The sequence below is a fragment of the Populus trichocarpa genome, chromosome 2 (assembly GCF_000002775.5).
Source record: "Populus trichocarpa isolate Nisqually-1 chromosome 2, P.trichocarpa_v4.1, whole genome shotgun sequence".
NCBI classification, from domain to species: Eukaryota; Viridiplantae; Streptophyta; class Magnoliopsida; order Malpighiales; family Salicaceae; genus Populus; species Populus trichocarpa.
The window spans coordinates 22,198,447-22,218,265 of NC_037286.2; the positions used below are offsets into that span (position 1 = coordinate 22,198,447).

The window sequence follows — 19,819 nt, forward strand, 5'->3', positions numbered from 1 at the left end:
CATGATACGGCACAAGAGATATGAGTGCTATATATATATATTAAAAAAATTAATTAAGAAATAGTAATTGAAGTAGGGATAGAATGATGGGATAAGGGTCTTTTGTTTTTGTATTTTAAAAGCATTTTTAAAAATATTTTAAAAAATTTTATTTTTTTCTTTACTTCAAATTAATATTTTTTGGTATTTTTATATCATTTTAATATAATGATGTCAAAAATAATTTTTAAAAAATAAAAAATATTATTTTCATGTATTTTTAAACGAAAAACACTTTAAAAAACAACAACTACCATACTCTCAAACACCCCCTAATCAACTTCATATAAAAATAAAAATCCAATCTAAATAGAATGATATCGGACACATGATAGGCCACATCCAATTGTCATTCTTAAAAACTAAATTGAGTTATTTTGTTTGTTTTGATGAGTTTGTAAGAATTTTTAAGTTAATAAAAAAATCCAAGGTTCTAATCCTACTTTAGCTTTTTTTTCAAAGTCAATTTTTTAACCTAGTTGAAAATTGATCAAGTAAATAATTTAAACGATTTAATTAAAAATTTAATTTGGATTAGTTTTAAATTAATCTAACAAATCAAATCAAGTTTAACAAATATATCATTTTGCATTACTAGAAAGAAAAAATGGAAATAATAACATAAATTAGCCTATCAAGTTTTATTTTAATCGGATTAATATCTTAAACAATCATATTAAGAATTACTTGGTCTCTAAAAGGGGTCTCTTGCTGTCCCAGTGATTGCCCTCGTGGAGGCAATATGGGGGCTTGTAGGCAATGAGATGGCACATGTACCAACTATTACCAGTCTAAGCACTCAGCGAAGAGTTGGGGTTTACACAAACTTAAACCTTGACTAACAGTCGTAAGGTAAGCTGCTAGTCCCCCACTTAACTTAAAGTTTGTGTGTGCTCTCAATAATCAAAGTATGTGATGCATGAGACAGTTCTATATAATGTATGAACAATGTGTAAAAATATTTAAAGCATATACGCATGAGACAGTTCTATATTTAACAATAAACACACGAAAACAAAAACAAATCAGACAAAAACAAAGCTTAGTCCACAAGGTCCCCAGTGGAGTCGCCATTCTGTCGCACGTGAGCGACGTCGCGGCGATCGTCCACCCACAAAAAAAAATGTAATGTAATGTAATGGGGGATACATCTGGTCAATGTGGGGAGACAAGGAATTCGTTGTCTCTTAGTAGTGAAAAATGGTGTGGGAGTCGCCACCTAGTATTTTGGTCACTAGGAACCCTAACTGGTCTCAGAGATCGGGCACGGGGACTGGTTGCGTAAAGGGAAGGTATTAGCACCCCAAATACGCCCTACCTAAGGTAAGCTGCATTGTTTATTTGTCTGATAAAATTCAAGGTCTCGTTGTGTTTCCTAGTTGTTGGTCCGTCTACGGTTCAAGAAAAGTCCTCCTCAATAAGAAGGTCCTTATCTTATCGGGTAAAACCTAACCGTTCTAATGTCTATGTATGTTGGTCCGTCTATGGTTCAAGAAAAGTCCTCCTCAATAAGGAGGTCCTTATCTTATCGGGTAAAACCTAACCGTTCTAATATCTATGTAAAAAAACCATATTTTTAATATCAGGAATACGTTTTATGTATAAATTCATAATCCTAAATACTAAAAGAAGACAAAAAGATTTTTTTAGAATTTTTGAAATATTAGCCTAGTTCTCATGGCTTGAATAAACTGGTTATTAAAGCCAAAATGCATGCTAATACATATATCGTTTTGAAATTTCTTTTGTTGTGTGAAAATATGATGTTATAATATTTATATATATATATATTGGAGAGACTAGGCCGTATTTTAAAACAAAACATTTTTTAAATATGTATTTTTTGTACGCTTTGACGCAAATCGGGTATTTTAATATTGGGTTTGTATCCTTACGGTATAAAAATACAACCAAATATTAATCCACTTTGATAAAAATATGCAAAAAAATCAACCATATTTTTTAGATTTTTCCAAATATATATATATTTTTAATTATCATATTTTGTATATATATATATATATATATATATATATATATATATATATATATATACACATATATTATAACAAATTATAATATATAATATATAATATAAAAAACAAATCGGGCTGGGCCGGCCCAGATAAATGGGCCGGACTCAGCCCAACAAAGAAAGGTTGGGCCGATCTCGGCCCAGACTGGGTTGGGCCGATCTCGGCCCAACAGGCCATCATGCTTCTTCTGTGACGGGATACTGTACACAACAGTGACGGAGATACTGTACACAAATAGTGACGGGGTACTGTGCACAAATAGTAACCGGGTTACTGTACATAAGCACAGTAACCCGTTAATTAATTAGGTGGCTACTGTGCACCTGCACAGTAACATGTTAATTAATTAGACCTGCATAGTAACCGGGGGAATTAATTAGCCGGTTACTGTGCCCCTGCACAGTAACCAGCTAATTAATTTCTTGCTTGCAGAACGTGCACAGTGCACGTTCTGCATGCAAGAAGATGAACAGGGGAAGAGTTACCTGCGACGATGAGCTTGGGTAGAGGAGCTGACAGTGGTGCTGGTGGTGGTTTTGCTGGTGGTTGCTGCGACCTTCTTCCTCCTCCCTTTGTTTCGGCACTGCTTCTTCTCTTTGTTTCCTTTGCTCCCTCTGTCAACAACGTTCTTCTCTCTCTACAGTGGCGTCGTGGAGGTGCTGGTGGTGGTTGCTGACCGGAGGATGGCTGAGATGGTGGTCGGCCTTTGGAGTGCGGTATTCAGCCTTTCTTCCTTTTTCTTCTCTAAGTTCCTATGTTCTCCTCTGTTTCCCTTTCTCCTTCTGCTTCCAACTGTGCTGTTGTCGACTAGGAAGACAGTGGCAGCTGGTGGTGGTGGAGAGGACGTGCGCTGTTCCTGGTGGTGTTGTCGCGGCTGGGAAGAAGATGGGGGGCTGTTCTCAGTGTCGGGCAGTGCCTTGCTGCTGCTTTCTTCGCCTGCGTAGAGGTGCAGGCTCCTGTTTTTTCTTTAATAGTGGCGCGGCATGTGGCTAGAAGATGATGAGCTGATGAAGGATGGTGGTGGCGTGGGCAGTGCTGCTGTGTTCCCGATCCAGGTGGCGTTGGTGTGTTTGTATTTCCCTCCCTCTGTTTCAGAAATCCTTTCCTTCTCTTCTCTCCGTTCACTCTGCTCTCGTTCAACTTTCCAAAGGTTCCCCTGCTTTCGTTCCTTCTTCTGTGTTTTTCTCCCCTTCTTTTCCTATCTCGTTTCCTCTCTTCCTACCCTCTCACAGTAGCTTTCTTTGTTTCAAAACTTCCCTCCCCTTTCAGTTTCAAAAGATCCCTCTCCCCCCTTCAAAACTCTACCTCTCCTCCTTCACATCTCACCTCCCTCTTGTTTTAGCGTTGCTTGGCCCCTTGGCCCCTTTCTTCCTTTGCTTCTTTCCCGTTCCCCTCTCCTTTGTTCAAAAAAAAACTTTCCCCCTCTTTAGTTTTCCAGCCCCCTCTCTCGTCCCTCTCTCTCGTTCTTTTTTAAAAAAAACTCCCCCCTCCTCTCTTTTGCTAGTGCGCCTTGGGAGCAAATCATGCTGCGGCTGGTCGGCCATTGGGCGCGACTGTCGAGGTTCAGCTCCCTTGATTTTGGCAGGGCCCGCGGCGGGTAGAGGAACAGTGTCAAAACGACACTGTTCAAATTCTTTTTTATATATATATATATATATATATATTTATATTTGTGGGGACCCAAAAATGGGTTACAAACATCCAATTGTCATTCTTAAAAACTAAATTGAGTTATTTTGTTTGTTTTGATGAGTTTGTAAGAATTTTTAAGTTAATAAAAAAATCCAAGGTTCTAATCCTACTTTAGCTTTTTTTTCAAAGTCAATTTTTTAACCTAGTTGAAAATTGATCAAGTAAATAATTTAAACGATTTAATTAAAAATTTAATTTGGATTAGTTTTAAATTAATCTAACAAATCAAATCAAGTTTAACAAATATATCATTTTGCATTACTAGAAAGAAAAAATGGAAATAATAACATAAATTAGCCTATCAAGTTTTATTTTAATCGGATTAATATCTTAAACAATCATATTAAGAATTTAATATAAGCTAAGCCATTAAGTTTTTAGATTAACCTGTTGAATCAGATCGATTTGAACCGCCTACCTATCAAAGAATTATCTCAACCCAATAACTTAAACTGTTATGTGACGTTCTAAGATATGATTTATATTATTCTCTAACATTATCTTTAAGTGAAAGTCCTTTGAGCTTGAAACTTGCAAAGACTCACATTAACTTGTGCTTAATTTTTATCAAATAAATAGAGATGGTGAGATTCGAACTCGTAACTGTTTAGTTATTAAAGCTCTGATATCAAGTCAAAGAAATATGTAAACCTAATAATTTAAATTGTTAGATAATATTTTAAAATATAATTTATATTATTCTCTAATTCTATCTGTACGCTTTTAATTTGTTAAAATTGGATCAATTTTAACAAGCATGCCCATGGTTGTTAAAAACGAGTTTTGACTCGTAAAATCGCCGATTTTACGAGTCAAAAGGCATAAAACGTGTAAAATCGGGTTTAAAACTCGAAAACTGGTAAAATCGGTCAAACTCGCATAAAATCAGGTCAACCCGTAAAAAACGTAAAAACCGGTCCGAGTTTACGATTTCTGCTAAAATGAAAAACAATGTGAACTATCCTTTTCTGCTTTACCCTTTCCCCTGTCAACGTCTCCATTTTTCTTTTCTGCTTTACCCTTTACCCTTTTCCCTTTCCCCCCCATCCAAATCTGCAAGAACCCCAAAATCACCAGCAGCCAAGCAGATCAAGAAATCAGACTGAGAAGTGAGAAATTGGTTCCACTCTCCACTCACCAGCAACGCCTTTGATTTTACACGTTTCGACTCTTCACTCACCAGAATGTTCTTGGCAAGAAGAAGGTAAGAATTTATAAGGATGTTGTTGTTGCATGAGAATTGTTTCCTTCTTGTTCTGTGTTCTGTGTTTTATTTTATTCAATGGTGGTTTATTTTGTCATGTTCTGTGTTCTTGCATGAGAAAGAAATTAGTAACTGAACTGAGAAGAGTACCTATCAAAATACTTGGAATTTGCTTTACCTTTTGGCCTGTACCTAAAAATTACCAAAAGAAGATCAAGATCATCAAACTATATTTCATTAAAAAAAAATAACAAAAAGCAAGTCAGTTGAATCTCTGTCAATATTATGGTGATTATGGATTTATCATAGTTTTGAAACCCGACCCGGTCAAGTGATCGGGTCACGGATCAGATGGGTTGACTCGGGTTGACCCGGATCAACCCAAAAGAATAAGCTGATGCCAAACAGCCCATCCCTTTCCTTCTCTCCCTAAAAAATCCTTTATTAATGAAACTCTCCAATCACTTCATATCCATTAAAAAATCCTCGATTCTCTTCTTCACCACCAAACCACCCTTCTCCACCTAAGCCATAACAAAACCCTTTGATTCACACTCACCGAAACTCACTCCTCCAGCTCGCTAGTTTCAATAGTTTCTTAACTAAAAATGAAAAGGATAAGTTGATGCCAAATAGCCCATCCCTTTCCTTCTCTCCCTCAAAAATCTTCTATTAATGGAACTCTCCAATCACTTCATATCCATTAAAAAATCCCTGATTCTCTTCTCCACCACCAAACTATTCTTCTCCACCAAACCACCCTTCTCCACCAAAGCCCTAACAAAACCCTTTGATTCACACTCACCGAAACTCACTCTACCAGCTCGCTCACTCCAACTCGAAACCTTTAAAGCCTTAGAATGGAGTTTCCTCTGTAACCAACTCACTCCCTTCACTTCAACTTCGATGGGCAAATTGATCACTCGAAACACAAAAATCCTAATTGGCAAGAGCAAAGAAGAGAGCCAGAAGCTTCTAGACCAGACTGCAGCTGCATTGGCTGTGATGAAATCTTTTGTTAATTAGGTTTGCTCTGTGGTCAGTGTGTCCCAAATTCTGCTTTGTTATTCTTCATCGTTTTCGCTTTTTAAAAGGCCAAAACGGCGTCCTTTAACGTCTATATATATAAGAGACCGGGTCTCAGCCGGGTTTAACCGGGTGGCCCGGGTCCCGGGTCGACCGGGTTTCACCGAGCCAATTCCCAAGCGGGTTTTTGCCTCCACCCGGACCAGTCCCAGGCCCGGGTCGCTCGGGTCAACCCGCCGGGCCGGTCCGGGTTTTAAAACTGTGGGATTTACTATTGGTAATGGTTTCCGGGTTTTTTCTTTTCTTTCTAGATATTATACTAACCCTCAGCGATTTTAGCATCTATGTATTTCGTCTGGATCCTGCTGTGTGCATGTATCTTGGTGATTTCCTTCTAGGAGAGGAAGCAGATCAAAGATATACTGGGAAATTAATTATATTATGTTTCTGTTTGGGAGCTGAACAATGTCATCTAGTAATGAATTTCTTTTTATAATTGCACTATGTTGTTGTCGGGATATGGGTAGGCCTTCTACCTTCCCAAATGCATCTGTCTCCAATTAGTTTCATCATCAAAGTGGGCATCATAAATTTTTGAGACTTTTGAATTTAACTGCGGAACCATCACAGCTATGCGATTCTCTGCTTTTCCTAGCATTAAGAGGATGCATTCCTATCAAACTGCTCATAGGGTGTGTATGTGCCTCGTAGCATAGGACTGGCTTCCCATCAATAACTGTATTATGATTCTATTCAATTATTTTAATGCTCCAGATATTGAAGGAACAAATATAAGCTACTAAGGAAAACAGAAACTTATTTGAAAAGGAAAAACAACATCATGCCTGTGCATCAGTTATATGCTGTAAAATTCCATGATAATCTCGATTATTTTGGTTGTGATTTCTATGGCTAAAAAAGCTTTCTTTTATTAATTAATTGAACTTTCTTTTTTTTCTGGCACTGCTGCTTGCTTGTGTGTGAATTTGAAACGACGTTGGCACTAATGTATGTCGCCACTGCTGCTTATTTGCGTAGACATGCATGTTGTGGGAATTAAGTACATTTTTTTAGTTGTTGTGTGATTATGAATTGCTTTGTTTTGCACACTTATGGATAATGTATTTGCTTATTTTTAGAAACCTAACCTGTTTGAAACAGATTGCTTGACTCACTGTGAATAATACACATTTGCTTGTGGAAGTTTGGTGGGGCTTTGTGATGCTTGCAAAGGAGAATGGCATAGCAACTCTGCTGTATAATTGGCCATGGAAATCATTTGGTTGGGTTGATTACAAAAGATATTTCAGGGTTTATGGCTAGAAAAAGAGTCTTTTTATATTCTTGCTAGCAAAGAGAAAACTGTGTAATAGTTAGGAATGTATTTTTCATATTCTTAAATTTTTATTTGTGATTTTATAATTTTTAGTTAAAAAATTTTATTTATGAATTTACAATTGGAGTTTATAATTTGAGTATATATATTACATGTTACATGTCGTATAAAAAAAGTGTTTTTAATAACTTGAGCATGCACCTTCCTGCTACAAAAAAAGGCGTAAGTAGAAATAATAACAAGAGCAAAACGACGGTAGTGGCAGAAGTGTGAAGAAGTCTCCTACCACTACCACAGTGGAGAAGTAAATATCAGAATCTTTCGCATTTGTGGAGCTGTCGAAGTCAACGATGGAAAATTAAAAAAAAGTAAAAGACCAAAACCATGCATTATTGTATTGATAGGTCAAAAGAGAAAGGGAGGGGCAATAAGGGCACATTACGCGGCTAGCTGAAGCCTTGTCATTTCATAAAAGCGAGAGAGAGAGAGAGAGAGAGAGCAATAGGCTTCCTCACCGTTTTAGGAAAATTAATTAAAGGTCCAAAAGTAATTATTAATATAACAATGCTTTGCTTCTTCTTCTTCTGTTTTACTATTTTTAGTCTACTTTTTTTCTATGCTCTACCCACCCCCATATAAGTCTTTGTGTGGCCTAGATTCTAGTTCTAGGTTTAGAAAGTTAATCTAAATTAATTTAGGTTTTTATTTTTATTTTTTTAATTTAATATTTTTTATTTTATTTTTCAGTATTTAATTGATTATTAGAAATTAAACTTTATAATTTATTTTTATTTGTTTTCTATAGAGTTATCCCTATCTGGTTCATGAATTTATTAGGTTAACTCGAGTTGATTCAAGTCGATCTAATATATTATTATCTTACTATTTTTTAAAAATTTTCTTTCAATATATTATTATTTTAATATTTAAAAAATTATCTTCCAATATATTTCAGATTTTGAATTCATAATTAAAAATAAAATTTTATTAGAAAGCATGTTAGCAATGCTAAGAAATTATTTTTTATATTGAAAAAAAATTTGACCCGAACTGTTATACAGCGCAATTAAATAATCATGAACTATACTATATAATGATAAGAAATTATATGCGTTTGATGGAAAAAAATAATAAAATTAAAAATAATGAGAATGGGGCATGATACATGCCTTCCATATGTAGGAATCTGAATCCAAAGAAGCATGTTATATATATATATATATATATATGTTATTGCATTGCCGGTTTAAATGAATTAATAAATCGGTGTGGATACTTGAAAGGGGTAGGTGTTGAGGAGAAAGTGCTGAGAAGAATGGTGCCGAGCGGCCATTGCCGTGCATGTCGGCTGCTGCAAGCAAGATATGACACAAATCGAATGTTTTGAAGGGGAAAAAATGTTCCTTCTGTCGGAGCTCCTTGTTCCCTTTTTCTTAGAGAAAATAAAGAGGACGGACGTTGTTAAAATATAAAAAATAAAGAAAAAGCTTAAAAAGAATTTTATATACAGCATATTCCTAATTAAGAATATATGCCCCCTCCACGGATTTACAACCAAACTCAATCTAGTATATGGTATACATAAAATGCTTTCATATTAAGCTTTTTAAAAAAAAAACTATTTGTAAATATTAGGTTTTTTGGATTTCTTTTGTCATTACTTTTTCTTTTCCATGTAAGGTTGAAGTTGGAATTAATATTGAATAATTCCTTATCTATAAGTACTAGAGGTAATTATTTTTGATTCGATTCGGTTTTTATAAAAAAAAAATAACCAAACCGAAACCGAAACCGGTTCAAACCGACCGGTTTCGGTTCGGTTTGGTTGTTTTGGATAAAAACCGGTTTAAACCGGTTTGGCTCAGTTTTTTCCTGTTTTGGCTCAGTTTTTTCGGTTTGATTTTTTCAGTTTTTGACTTATAAAACCGAAACCGAACCAAACTGGTCGGTTTTTTTAAAATTTTAATCGGTTTAACTTATTAAACGTATGTTGACAACATTATTTTACAACTTGTTATACTTTTTTATCGGTTAAGTTAAGGGTCCAAAATGTAATATATATTTGCATCCTTCCCATCCTCTTTCATCTATAAATCCTAATATTTCCAATAAAAATATACAATTAATTATCATTTGATCCTATTTGAAAACAAGATTAGTATTTTTTTTATTACAAATAAGTGGTTCGAACTCAAGACTCTTAGAAGAGGAGGCAGGATTTAATATTCTATGAGTCAATCCAAATGGGACTCATTCTAGTTTTTACATGGGAAATTCTATGAAAAATAATAAATAACCAATAATTTCTTTGGATTTTTTTTAAGACCAATAAATTCATCATTAAAGTTTTCTTTTTAAATAAACTCACTTCCAAACTAAAAGAAAAGGAAGAATAAATAAAAATTATTTGAATGGTATTTTAAAAAAAAAAACATATTAAGAAACGCATTGTGAATAACACAATTAAATATGATTTTTCAAAAATACAAATTATAAAAATAAATTTATTAATTTTAAAAATATCATATAATTTAATAATAACTAGGTAGTTATTCACGGTCCAAGCCAAAAACAAATTACATAAAAAAGGATAATTTGTTTTTGCAATTTAGGTTATATACCCACATAGACAAGATAAAATGACTTCATCTAATTATATGATATATAAAAGAAAAAACACTATAAAAAATAGACCAAATTAAAAAATAAAAAACGATCATGATGACATGCATAAAAAGAATATTTTTCAAAAGAAAAAAAAATTGAAGCTTAATTTCTAAACAACCTAATGTTGGATGATAAACTTTTAAAAAAAATTAAAAAATAAAAGTGATCCGAGTCAACCCGAGTTAGTATGCAAAACATGTGCCCGGGTTGTGAAGCTAGAATAATCTCATAGAAAGAAAATAAAAAAATTACGATACCTAATTTTCAAGAATTCAAATGTAGAAGGATGAAATTAAAAAAAAAATTAACAAAAGGATAAGAAAAACACCAATAAACCCAGGTAAGGGAGCTAAACCCTATAAACCAAATCGTGCAAATATAATAACTTAATAGAAGGTAAAATGAGAAAAGTTATACCTCAATTCTCAAGCTAATTTTAACCTAATATTGACACAATGTTAAATGACCAAACAAAAAGAAAAAAAATTGAGGGAATAAAATGAAAAACAAAACTCAAGGAAAAAAAATTCATTCACAATGAAAGTTCTTCATGCTACATTAAATCACTAATGCCTCTTAATTTTTTTACTAATTAAATTATCTGTACTTTGTCAAATATAAAACTTCCTCTTAGCTTTAACTTTATCCCTTTTTGACAAGTTAAGCTTCGAGGGGATGGAAGGGTGTGGAAATAGTCAATTTTGCTTAGCAAGGAGAAAAAGAAGCTTTCTGTCCTTTTTGCGAACTCTATAGCCAATGCAAGCAGAATCATCGGTCAAAAAGATTATCATGAAGCTTTGGGCCTTTTTTTTTTAATTATTATTATTAAAAAAGAAAGTGGTGGCGTATTCCCATTTTGTCTACTCTTATGTGGGGCATACATTAGTTTATTTACGAAAAATTGTTTTTTTACGAGTTAATTATTAATAATATTCTCTGATTCGGTGATCAATCTAGTGGGTTTCATGTCAAACTATATAAAAATTAACTTAATTAAATCTGAATAATATAATATGTCAATTCACAACCTCATTCATCCATTCAAGTAAAATTGATCTTAAAAATTTTAAATGATATCATTTTATTTATAAAAAATCTTAAAATAAAATTAATTTAGATTGATTTATATCAAAGTTGACCTACTAAACTAATAACTGAAATCTCAAATAATATAAATATGCTTCACTCAATAAGCTAAAGTTTCTCCAAGAAGTAAACTTAAACATTCCCACTACCCCTCTCATCTAGTGGTGGTGAAAGCTTTAAACTTAAAGATGATGAAGTTTTAAAGTGTGTTTTTTTGTTGGGTAATAAAATAATATTTTTTATTTTTAAAAATTTATTTTTGATATTTTTGTATAAAAACAATTTAAAAATATCAAAAAATTAATTTGAAGTAAAAAAATAAAAACAAATTCAATTTTTTTTGAAAAAAAGGTTTTAAAACACAAAAACAAGAATTCTCTTTATGGTTTTCAAAGTGCTTGGGAGTGTGGTTGTGGTTGCCTTTCAAAATATTTTTCATTAGAAAATGCATCAAAATAATTTTTTTAAAAAAAAATTATTTTTAACATCAGTATATTAAAATGATCCAAAAATACTAAAAAATATTAATTTAAAACAAAGAAAAAAATAAAAAAAATTAAATATTTTTTAAAATACTTTTAAAATATAAAAATAAATAGGGATAACTGTTCCACTAGCTAATAATTATTGCTGTTGTCGATGGGTAATACAAAATTCTTCTATATAAAAAAAATTAATTAAAAACGAGACCATAAAGTCAACTCTTTATGTGGATGCATGAAGGGGTAAGAGGTGGATGTTTATGTCTCAAAATAAATAAATAAATGAGTCCCTCTAAGCCTTCTGATCGACGTCCAGGTTAATAATGGAAGTTAATATTACTCTAATACGTCATTTTTGCTAATTAAATCACAAAAATATTAAAATATTTTCCTATATTTTTAAGAATAAATTAGAAAGATGTCTGGCAATTTACAGAAGAGCGAGAATGACATTACTCATCATTGTAATTTTTTTTTAATGATTAGTTTTTGAAAACATTGATAATATTTTTAAATCCAAATCGATAAATCTAATGACTTGATAATCTAAAATTTAAATTAATTTGAGTTTTAAATTAAATAAAACAGTAGTTGATTCATTCCAATAAATTAATCTTCTTGAGATAAGAACTGTTTGATTTTTAAAAAAAAAAATATAATTTTAATTTAAAAAATTATTGTTTTAAATTCATTCATATCAAATCATAATTTAATCTTCAAAATAAAATAACCATTATTTTAAAAAAATCAGGTGTCAAAACACTATTGATTAAAAGTTTAAAATTTAATCGTTAATTTTAGAACTCGTAGATTAATTGAGATACATGCATGCTAGTCCGAATATCTATATTAATAAAAAAAATTACAACCTGAAATACGATGGATAATTATATCAATTGAAAACCCCGAATTTTAATTTTTTGGATAAATAATTTATAATTATTCAATTGATTTAAAAATTCAAAAATCTCTTGTACGTGATCTAAAATAGAAAGCAAAAAAACAATACACTTATTCAGGGAAGAGAGTTGAGGCATCAAAATCGCCGAACCTCTTTGTTTCCCTCACTCTCTCTCCCCAAAATTCAACGGCTGGAGTGAAGTTCCGCACAGAACCCGGGAACTCCAAACAGCCGTTGGTTGATCTTGATTCTCTTTTTGTTGGAGCAAATTCAATTTGGCAAAAAAACCTCTCTTTTATCACTTTCACTATCAAGTCACCTACTCAAATTCTATCACCACCATCATCACCATCACCAACCACGAAACATTGTATTCTTTGGCCTTTCCATCATAAAAAAGATCAAAACTGAAGAGGGTTCTTGTTCTTTTGCTAATTCAATCCCTTTGAACAGAAAAGAGTTGGGTTTTTTTTTATTCTTGAACCACCTAACTGGTTCTTGGAAATTCCTTGTAGATTGTTTTGCGTTTGTGTTAACAGAAGATTGGCAAGAGTGAGAAAATGTTGAGCTTTAAGGAGTTTTGGACGAAGAAAACATTGGTGGCTCTTGGGTTGGGGCAGTTTCTCTCTCTCCTCATTACTTCTACTGGATTTTCATCCTCTGAACTTGCTAGAAGAGGTGCAGCTCCAGTTTTCTTCTTTCTCAAGCATTTAATTTTTATGTCTTTTGCTTGCTCAGAACTCGTTTCCTTCTTTCCCCCCTGCGTTGTTATAGCTGTTTGTTTAGATGATGATGGTTGTCTTGTGAAGGAAATCTTAAGTTAGAATGCAAAATCTCAACTTTGTTGGTGTTTTTTTTATATATATACTGTAGGATTCTAACTTGGTTCTAATTCAGGAATTAATGCACCAACTTCTCAGTCCTTTCTAAACTACGTCTTCTTGGCCATTGTTTATGGAAGTATTATGTTTTATCGGAAGCAAGCACTTAAGGTGAATTTCTTTGCTTAATCTTCTTACTTCAATTTTTTCTTCCGTTATTTAGTAGATGTAATTAGTTTAGTATATAATTTAAGTGCTACTGAACTCATTTTCTGAGTTTACTTCTATCATTGGAGCTTTCATGAGGGCTGGGAAGTGATTGATTAGAATTAATGTCTTCATTGGATGTTCGTATTTAAGCTGCAGGGATGCAGTGGATGGGTGTAAGAAGTTAGGGACATAAAAAATTGAAGGAAATTCCGCTTGGTCTTTTTTTGAGGTGATAGGAGAGTTCCTGATGAAATAATTACTCGGGGTAGATTAGTGATGCAGCTGCAATATAAACCAATTTGAGTTGACAGCGAAGAATTTTTGGCTAAAATTTCTTTTTTTGTTGAATGGTCTTTTCTTTGTTTTCATCTTTCTTGGCTGCAATTTTAATATTACATGTTGATGTTTTTGGATCTCCTTTTGGAATTTGTGCAGGCAAAATGGTACTACTATGCTATTCTTTCATTGGTCGATGTAGAGGCCAATTTTCTTGGTGAGTCTTTACTCTACTGGTGCTACTGACTGGGTATATAGGTTATTTATTTTCTGCTCTACTGTTGACTTTTTAGCTAAACATTTGTACTAACTATATTTTTCATTTGATTGTAATTTTTTTCTTTTACTGATCCTGTATTTTTAGTATCTACGAGATTAAAAAATCCTGAAGATGTACTAGGAAATTGCATATCTCTTGATTATAAAGCAAATAATCAATTTGGTACTGGTGAACTTTCACCGAAGCCTGTGCATTCTCTCTGATTAGTATCTAGTTGTGATAATATAAACGAGAGTAAAGTACTTCAAATAGATATTTTTCACCTTATGGTGGTGTAAATCATGAAGCGGGTTACTTCTCACGAGTTCTCAGCCGTATGGAGTTGCATCTGCTGCTGATGTATCTGTTCTGCTACATGTTTTAAACAATTTGTAGAAGAATTGATAATGGGAACAAGTTATTCTACCTTGATGTCACTGACCTCACTGGCGCTTGCATTTTATATTTTCAAAAGAAATGCCACTTAGGCCTTTCATTAGTGAAGTATAAATAGTGAATTGTGATTGTTAAAGTGACTCATGCTTATGATAATTGATCTCATCTTCATTCATGGGCAGTGGTGAAGGCCTATCAATACACATCGATCACAAGTGTCATGCTGCTGGACTGTTGGTCAATCCCTTCTGTTATGGTTCTTACATGGTTTTTCTTGAGCACAAAGTACAGATTCAAGAAAATAGCTGGAGTAGCTGTTTGTGTTGCAGGCCTTGTTATGGTTGTTTTTTCAGATGTTCACACTGGTGATCGATCAGGTAACTTTGCCCTATCTCTTTAATTAATTTTTCTTTAGTGTTTGACTGATGTCTGTTCCATGACCTTAAGTTAAATCTTAATGTAGCTTTTGGATGGAATATTTTCCAATTTCATTGAGCTGTCTTTGAGGATAGTATGTTATGTTCGTGTTTTGATAGTTTCACTCGCTTGTAAGGTAGGCAAGGGTTGTTTGATTTTTCTCTCATTTCACTCTCTAAATGAATGTGCTAGATAGGAGAATAGTTTTACTATATACATGTGTGCTTTCGTTCATGTTCATGAATCCGTGGTTCCTTCTGGGATGTGGCTATTGATATATTGAGTGCAGAAAGATATTGAAAACAGTATTCCCTACAGCTATAGGCCAACATGTTCTAAGGTATTATCAATTTACCTTGTATGCCTTGATTCTCCTTTCTGGAGATACTGAATGTACTTAAACTCTCATATTTGAGATGCAACTGTAGCATTGTTGTTTTGTATAACATTTCGTAACCATTTCCATTGTCTCATAGAATTGAATGATAATCTCTTAACAAGTGGGCTTCTTTCTTGTAGGTGGGAGCAACCCTCGTAAAGGAGATGCTCTTGTTATTGCTGGAGCAACGCTGTATGCTATCAGTAATGTCAGTGAGGTAAGCCAAATTGCGTGCTATAATTTTGTCTAGGTGAAAATCAGTGCTTGTTCTCTGATCCTCCATGCTGCTTCCATTTGGTAGTTGTTCTCTCATGATTTTACTTTTTCAAAGAAGTGTTACTGACTTTTTGTTTAGCTAATTATAGCGTGTATAAATTGATAGTCTTAATCCAACTTTTGTTTTAAGTTTAGGTTTTCAGTTTGGCCTTGGAGGCAGGTTAAAAATTTGTCACCCTTCCTATTAATATGTGCTGCATAACTTTTTCATATAAAAAAGGCAACCAAAAACAAAAAGGAAAAGGAAAACACAGAGAAACATAGTGCTTGGCTTTTTTCATTTGAGGTTTAGGTCTGAATTTATTTTTTTTGGAGAGTGATTTAGGTCTGAAGTTGATTTTCCAGATATCGGTTAGAAGTTTTCTTATTATGTATTGTAAGTAATTGTTTTCTTAAATAGTTTAAATTCTTAGTTTTTATTCATCATTTCAAGACAATGGGGGCTTAAAGCAACACAGGTATTAAGGATATAAATTGTTATACTTGTCACAGTAAATAGAAAAGGTTTATCTTCATTTATTTCCTTCTGTTATGCAGGAGTTTCTTGTAAAAAATGCTGATAGAGTTGAGCTCATGTCACTTCTGGGCTTTTTTGGTGCCATAATCAGTGCCATTCAAATGTATCCTTAACTTTATGGCTAAGGTTGATGGCTATGAGTAACATCAGCCTTTCTACTGATGAGTTACTTTAATTTATTCTGTGTAGATTTTCTACAATCGACTTTAAAACTTCATGATATCCAAAACTCATGATCACTTGGCTAACTTGATTGTGCCATTCAATGTTGGTAAATTGTTTAATTGTTTTTGGCAATTGTATCCCTTAGTGATATCTACAGAAGTATTCTGGAGCGCAACGAAGTTAAATCCATTCACTGGTCAGCTGGGGCAGTATGTTTCTTGTCCATCCTCTTCTTCTGAAGCATATGTATCTTACACTTCTTTTTCCTTTTATTCCTGTTCACATGACTCAGCAATCACAATAGAATGATAGCTTCACATCTGATGTTTAATGGTTCTGTATAGGGGTCATCTTTGTAATTTGCTTCTGGTGTTAGATGATTCTTAACCAAAATCAATTCAAATACATACATATAATGGCTCAGACAAAAAACATTCAAGAGAAAGATATGAAAATGAATGTGGGATTTTAAATATTCAGTTATTATCAACTGGTCTGACATTGTTAGAGAATTGATTTGTCTTTAAATTTCATACATATAGAAGTCTTGAGGATTATTCGGTTAGAGTTTAACTTTTCATGTTTGCTTTATGTTGTTGGTTTCAGGCTCTTCCGTTTTTTGGATTTTCAGTGGCAATGTTTCTGTTCTACTCTTTAGTCCCGATCTTGCTTAAGGTATGGATATGGGTTACCATAGAACTAACTAAAACTTAGTAAGAATGTGGAATGTGGGCTGCCTTTGAATTCAAGAACTTGAAATTGTAGTTTGAAGGGTGATGAATAATTGCAAGCTACCTCTTTGAATTGAAAATCTTTTTCAAAATCTGTAGCTTACATGCATTAGATTAAAATCTTCTTAGCATCTAAAACACCGATTATATTTATTGAAATCTGCTTTTATCCCTCGTATACACTACCAATGGTTAATTTTGGTATCGCTCTTTTATTAGTCATTAATCACTTTCTAAATTAATGGTGCTTTTCATTTGTTACTTTATCATCCATCGATTTTTAGCACAAATTTGATGTTTTGTGAGATGGTGCCAAGCCAACCATATGCATCAGTTGTGCTTCAGTTATCTGTGATGGTTTGGTGCTAACATGAAAGGAGCTAATCCATATGCATCAGTTGTGCTTCAGTTATTGCTTCAAGCCTGTACTTCTTAACTGATTTTGACATTAAAATTTTATTCTAGACTATCAAGCTGCCATCACCTTCATCCAATGTCTTAACTTCAGAGGATTTGTATTAATTTTTTTTTTACTTGTTTTCACCAGCCCAGTAAGGGTACCATCTTATAATTTGTCATAATTGTTACTTTTTAATACTTGCAACGGTAACTTTTGGACAAATGTGAAATTCAGTGTGATTATCAGAGTTTTATTCAATGCTAGAGGGCAAGAGTTATTTAGACTGACCTCATGGATGGTTTATAATAGTGCGTGCGTATGCTCACCTAAATATTCTGACTCCCACTATTTACAGATTAGTGGTTCCACGATGCTCAACTTGTCTTTGCTGACATCAGACATGTGGGCTGTTGTGATTCGCATCTTTGCTTATCATGAGAAGGTTTGTTAACTAATAACATTGTATGAATGTGAGAATTCAAGTATTATGCAAGTTCAAATGTTCACACATGGAATTTTCTCACTGATGGGAATATTGATCAGGTTGATTGGATGTACTTTGTGGCCTTTGCTGCTGTTGCTGTTGGGTTGATCGTTTATTCTGGGTATGCAACTTTTTGGATTTTGCTTTGAATATTTCTCTCCATTTCATATGATAAATTCATAAGAAAAACAGAAATCTCTGGCTTTGCTGTTTACCTAAACTCCTTCATCAGGAGCACTAACTAGCAAATGAGCGAAGTTCTAGTTTGAATGAACTGTATGTCCTTACAAAGCTCAACCCTGTTAGAGTTACAGAGGTTAGATTATGGAAAATATTTTGGATGAAGCAGGTCTGACAGACTTTTGATACAAGGTTCAAAAAACGGTAATATTTAGCCATGTTAGGTTTGTACACTAGCTTTGCGTAGTTAAGGCTACATGAAACAGACATTGATGGTGTTTGAGTGGTTAGGCTATTCCCAATTCTGTCATGTTAAGGATGCTCCATTCATTTTAGCTCCCCTGGTCCATCATTGTAAGTTACTTTTCCATGAAGACACTTATCTGCAATATTCCTCATGCTTTGAGGATAGGCTAACGTGTATTCACTGGAATTGGAGGTTAGATTTTCCAGGTTTTTTCTTTCTTTTCTTTTCTTTTCTATTTTTCTTTATATTTTTTTGGCATTTTCTTAGCTTGTGTTTTGTTCATGGTTAAAATTGGAGGTTAAATTTTAAGAGGTCAAGTGTCAAGGGTTTAAAAAAGTAATTGAAGGGTAAAGGTTAAGGATGTTTGGTAGATGCGTAAAAATTGTGTAATGATGGGACCCAATTTATTTTAAATATAAGTTTAAATTAAAAGAATTAGTTTTCGTGAAAGTTTAATAGTGTCACAATCTATGATTGCAGGATGGTCTCTGTTCACTGTCTATATCTATGAATGCTGCTATTCTTTATATAATGTGATAAAAAGTGTGTTTGTATGGAAGCCCTATGCTTCCTAAATCACTACTTTTTCACGGACAACTCAGTTTTGGAAAATGACTCGCTGGCATGCAGTTGAAAAATGTCTGATATCTCTGAAATTTCACTCTGGTGTACGGGAATGAAAAATGAATATCACCATTCTTGTCATGTGGTCTCCATCTCATCCTTTGGTAACATGATGATAGGTCATTTTATCTCTTCTGTGAGCAAACCATATCACATGTGCCCAACTCTTATGTTGTTTATGCAGGGGTGACAAGGAAGAGGATCAACACCATGCTGATGCTGGTGGTGAAGATGCAGAAAGAAGTAAACATTTCGACGAGGAGGCATGTTCTGGAAACCGCGGTCAAAAAACTATCCCTGGGAGCTCAAAAACCTGGGATAGTAGTAAGCATGATCTTGCTAGCACCAGCATTGCAGATGAGCAAGACATTGAGAGCAAGAATGTGGGAAAAGATGTGTGGGGGAAGAAATCATAATAAGGCACTAGATGCAGACAAAAACTTGAAAAACGAGCACATGGGAAAAGTCTCAGGAGCTAAAAATCGTAATGCAGGATCTGCTTTCAGGGGTTAGAAAGAGCGCACGTCTCACTGCTGCTCCAACAAGCTATAGGTGTCAGCTAAGTTGGGGGTAATGGTTAGCAGAAAAGGAGGGGGGGTCAATAATCACCAATTTGCAGCTTGGAAGTAATTTTTTATGCATAATTGCAGTTCTTATTTTCGTTACTTTTTACGTTGTATTACACGTTGTTGCCTTACTCGTATCATCAGTCATAATCTAAAGTATGTTCTTAACCTCTCTTAATGTTTAAAATGTTTTGGGATTTGTTTCACCAACTTGACAAGTTGTTTATGTCAGAAAACTTTTTAGCTATTTTTGTGGGGCAACTGCACAGGATATTGAACTTAAATGGCTAAAAAAACCCAAGAGAAGCATACCAATTTCTCTAGATTTGCTTCCTAGTCTCACCAGCATGTGTGGCTAAGCTCAAACACCGTAAGTGCACAACCAAAGATTGTCGCCACCAC

At 33.6% G+C, this 19,819-nt stretch overlaps 1 protein-coding gene across 1 annotated transcript; it reads left to right on the top strand.

The window, feature by feature from the left end:
- The first annotated feature begins 12,566 nt into the window (after positions 1 to 12,566).
- On the top strand, positions 12,567 to 19,627 carry LOC7489909 (uncharacterized). The gene is made up of 11 exons (XM_002301595.4): positions 12,567 to 13,147; positions 13,367 to 13,461; positions 13,936 to 13,993; positions 14,614 to 14,808; positions 15,368 to 15,444; positions 16,041 to 16,123; positions 16,343 to 16,394; positions 16,792 to 16,860; positions 17,672 to 17,758; positions 17,860 to 17,921; positions 19,036 to 19,627. The coding sequence occupies exons 1-11, from the start codon at positions 13,030 to 13,032 to the stop codon at positions 19,265 to 19,267; spliced, it is 1,128 nt and encodes a 375-aa protein (XP_002301631.2). The 5' UTR covers positions 12,567 to 13,029; the 3' UTR covers positions 19,268 to 19,627.
- Positions 19,628 to 19,819: the final 192 nt, after the last annotated feature.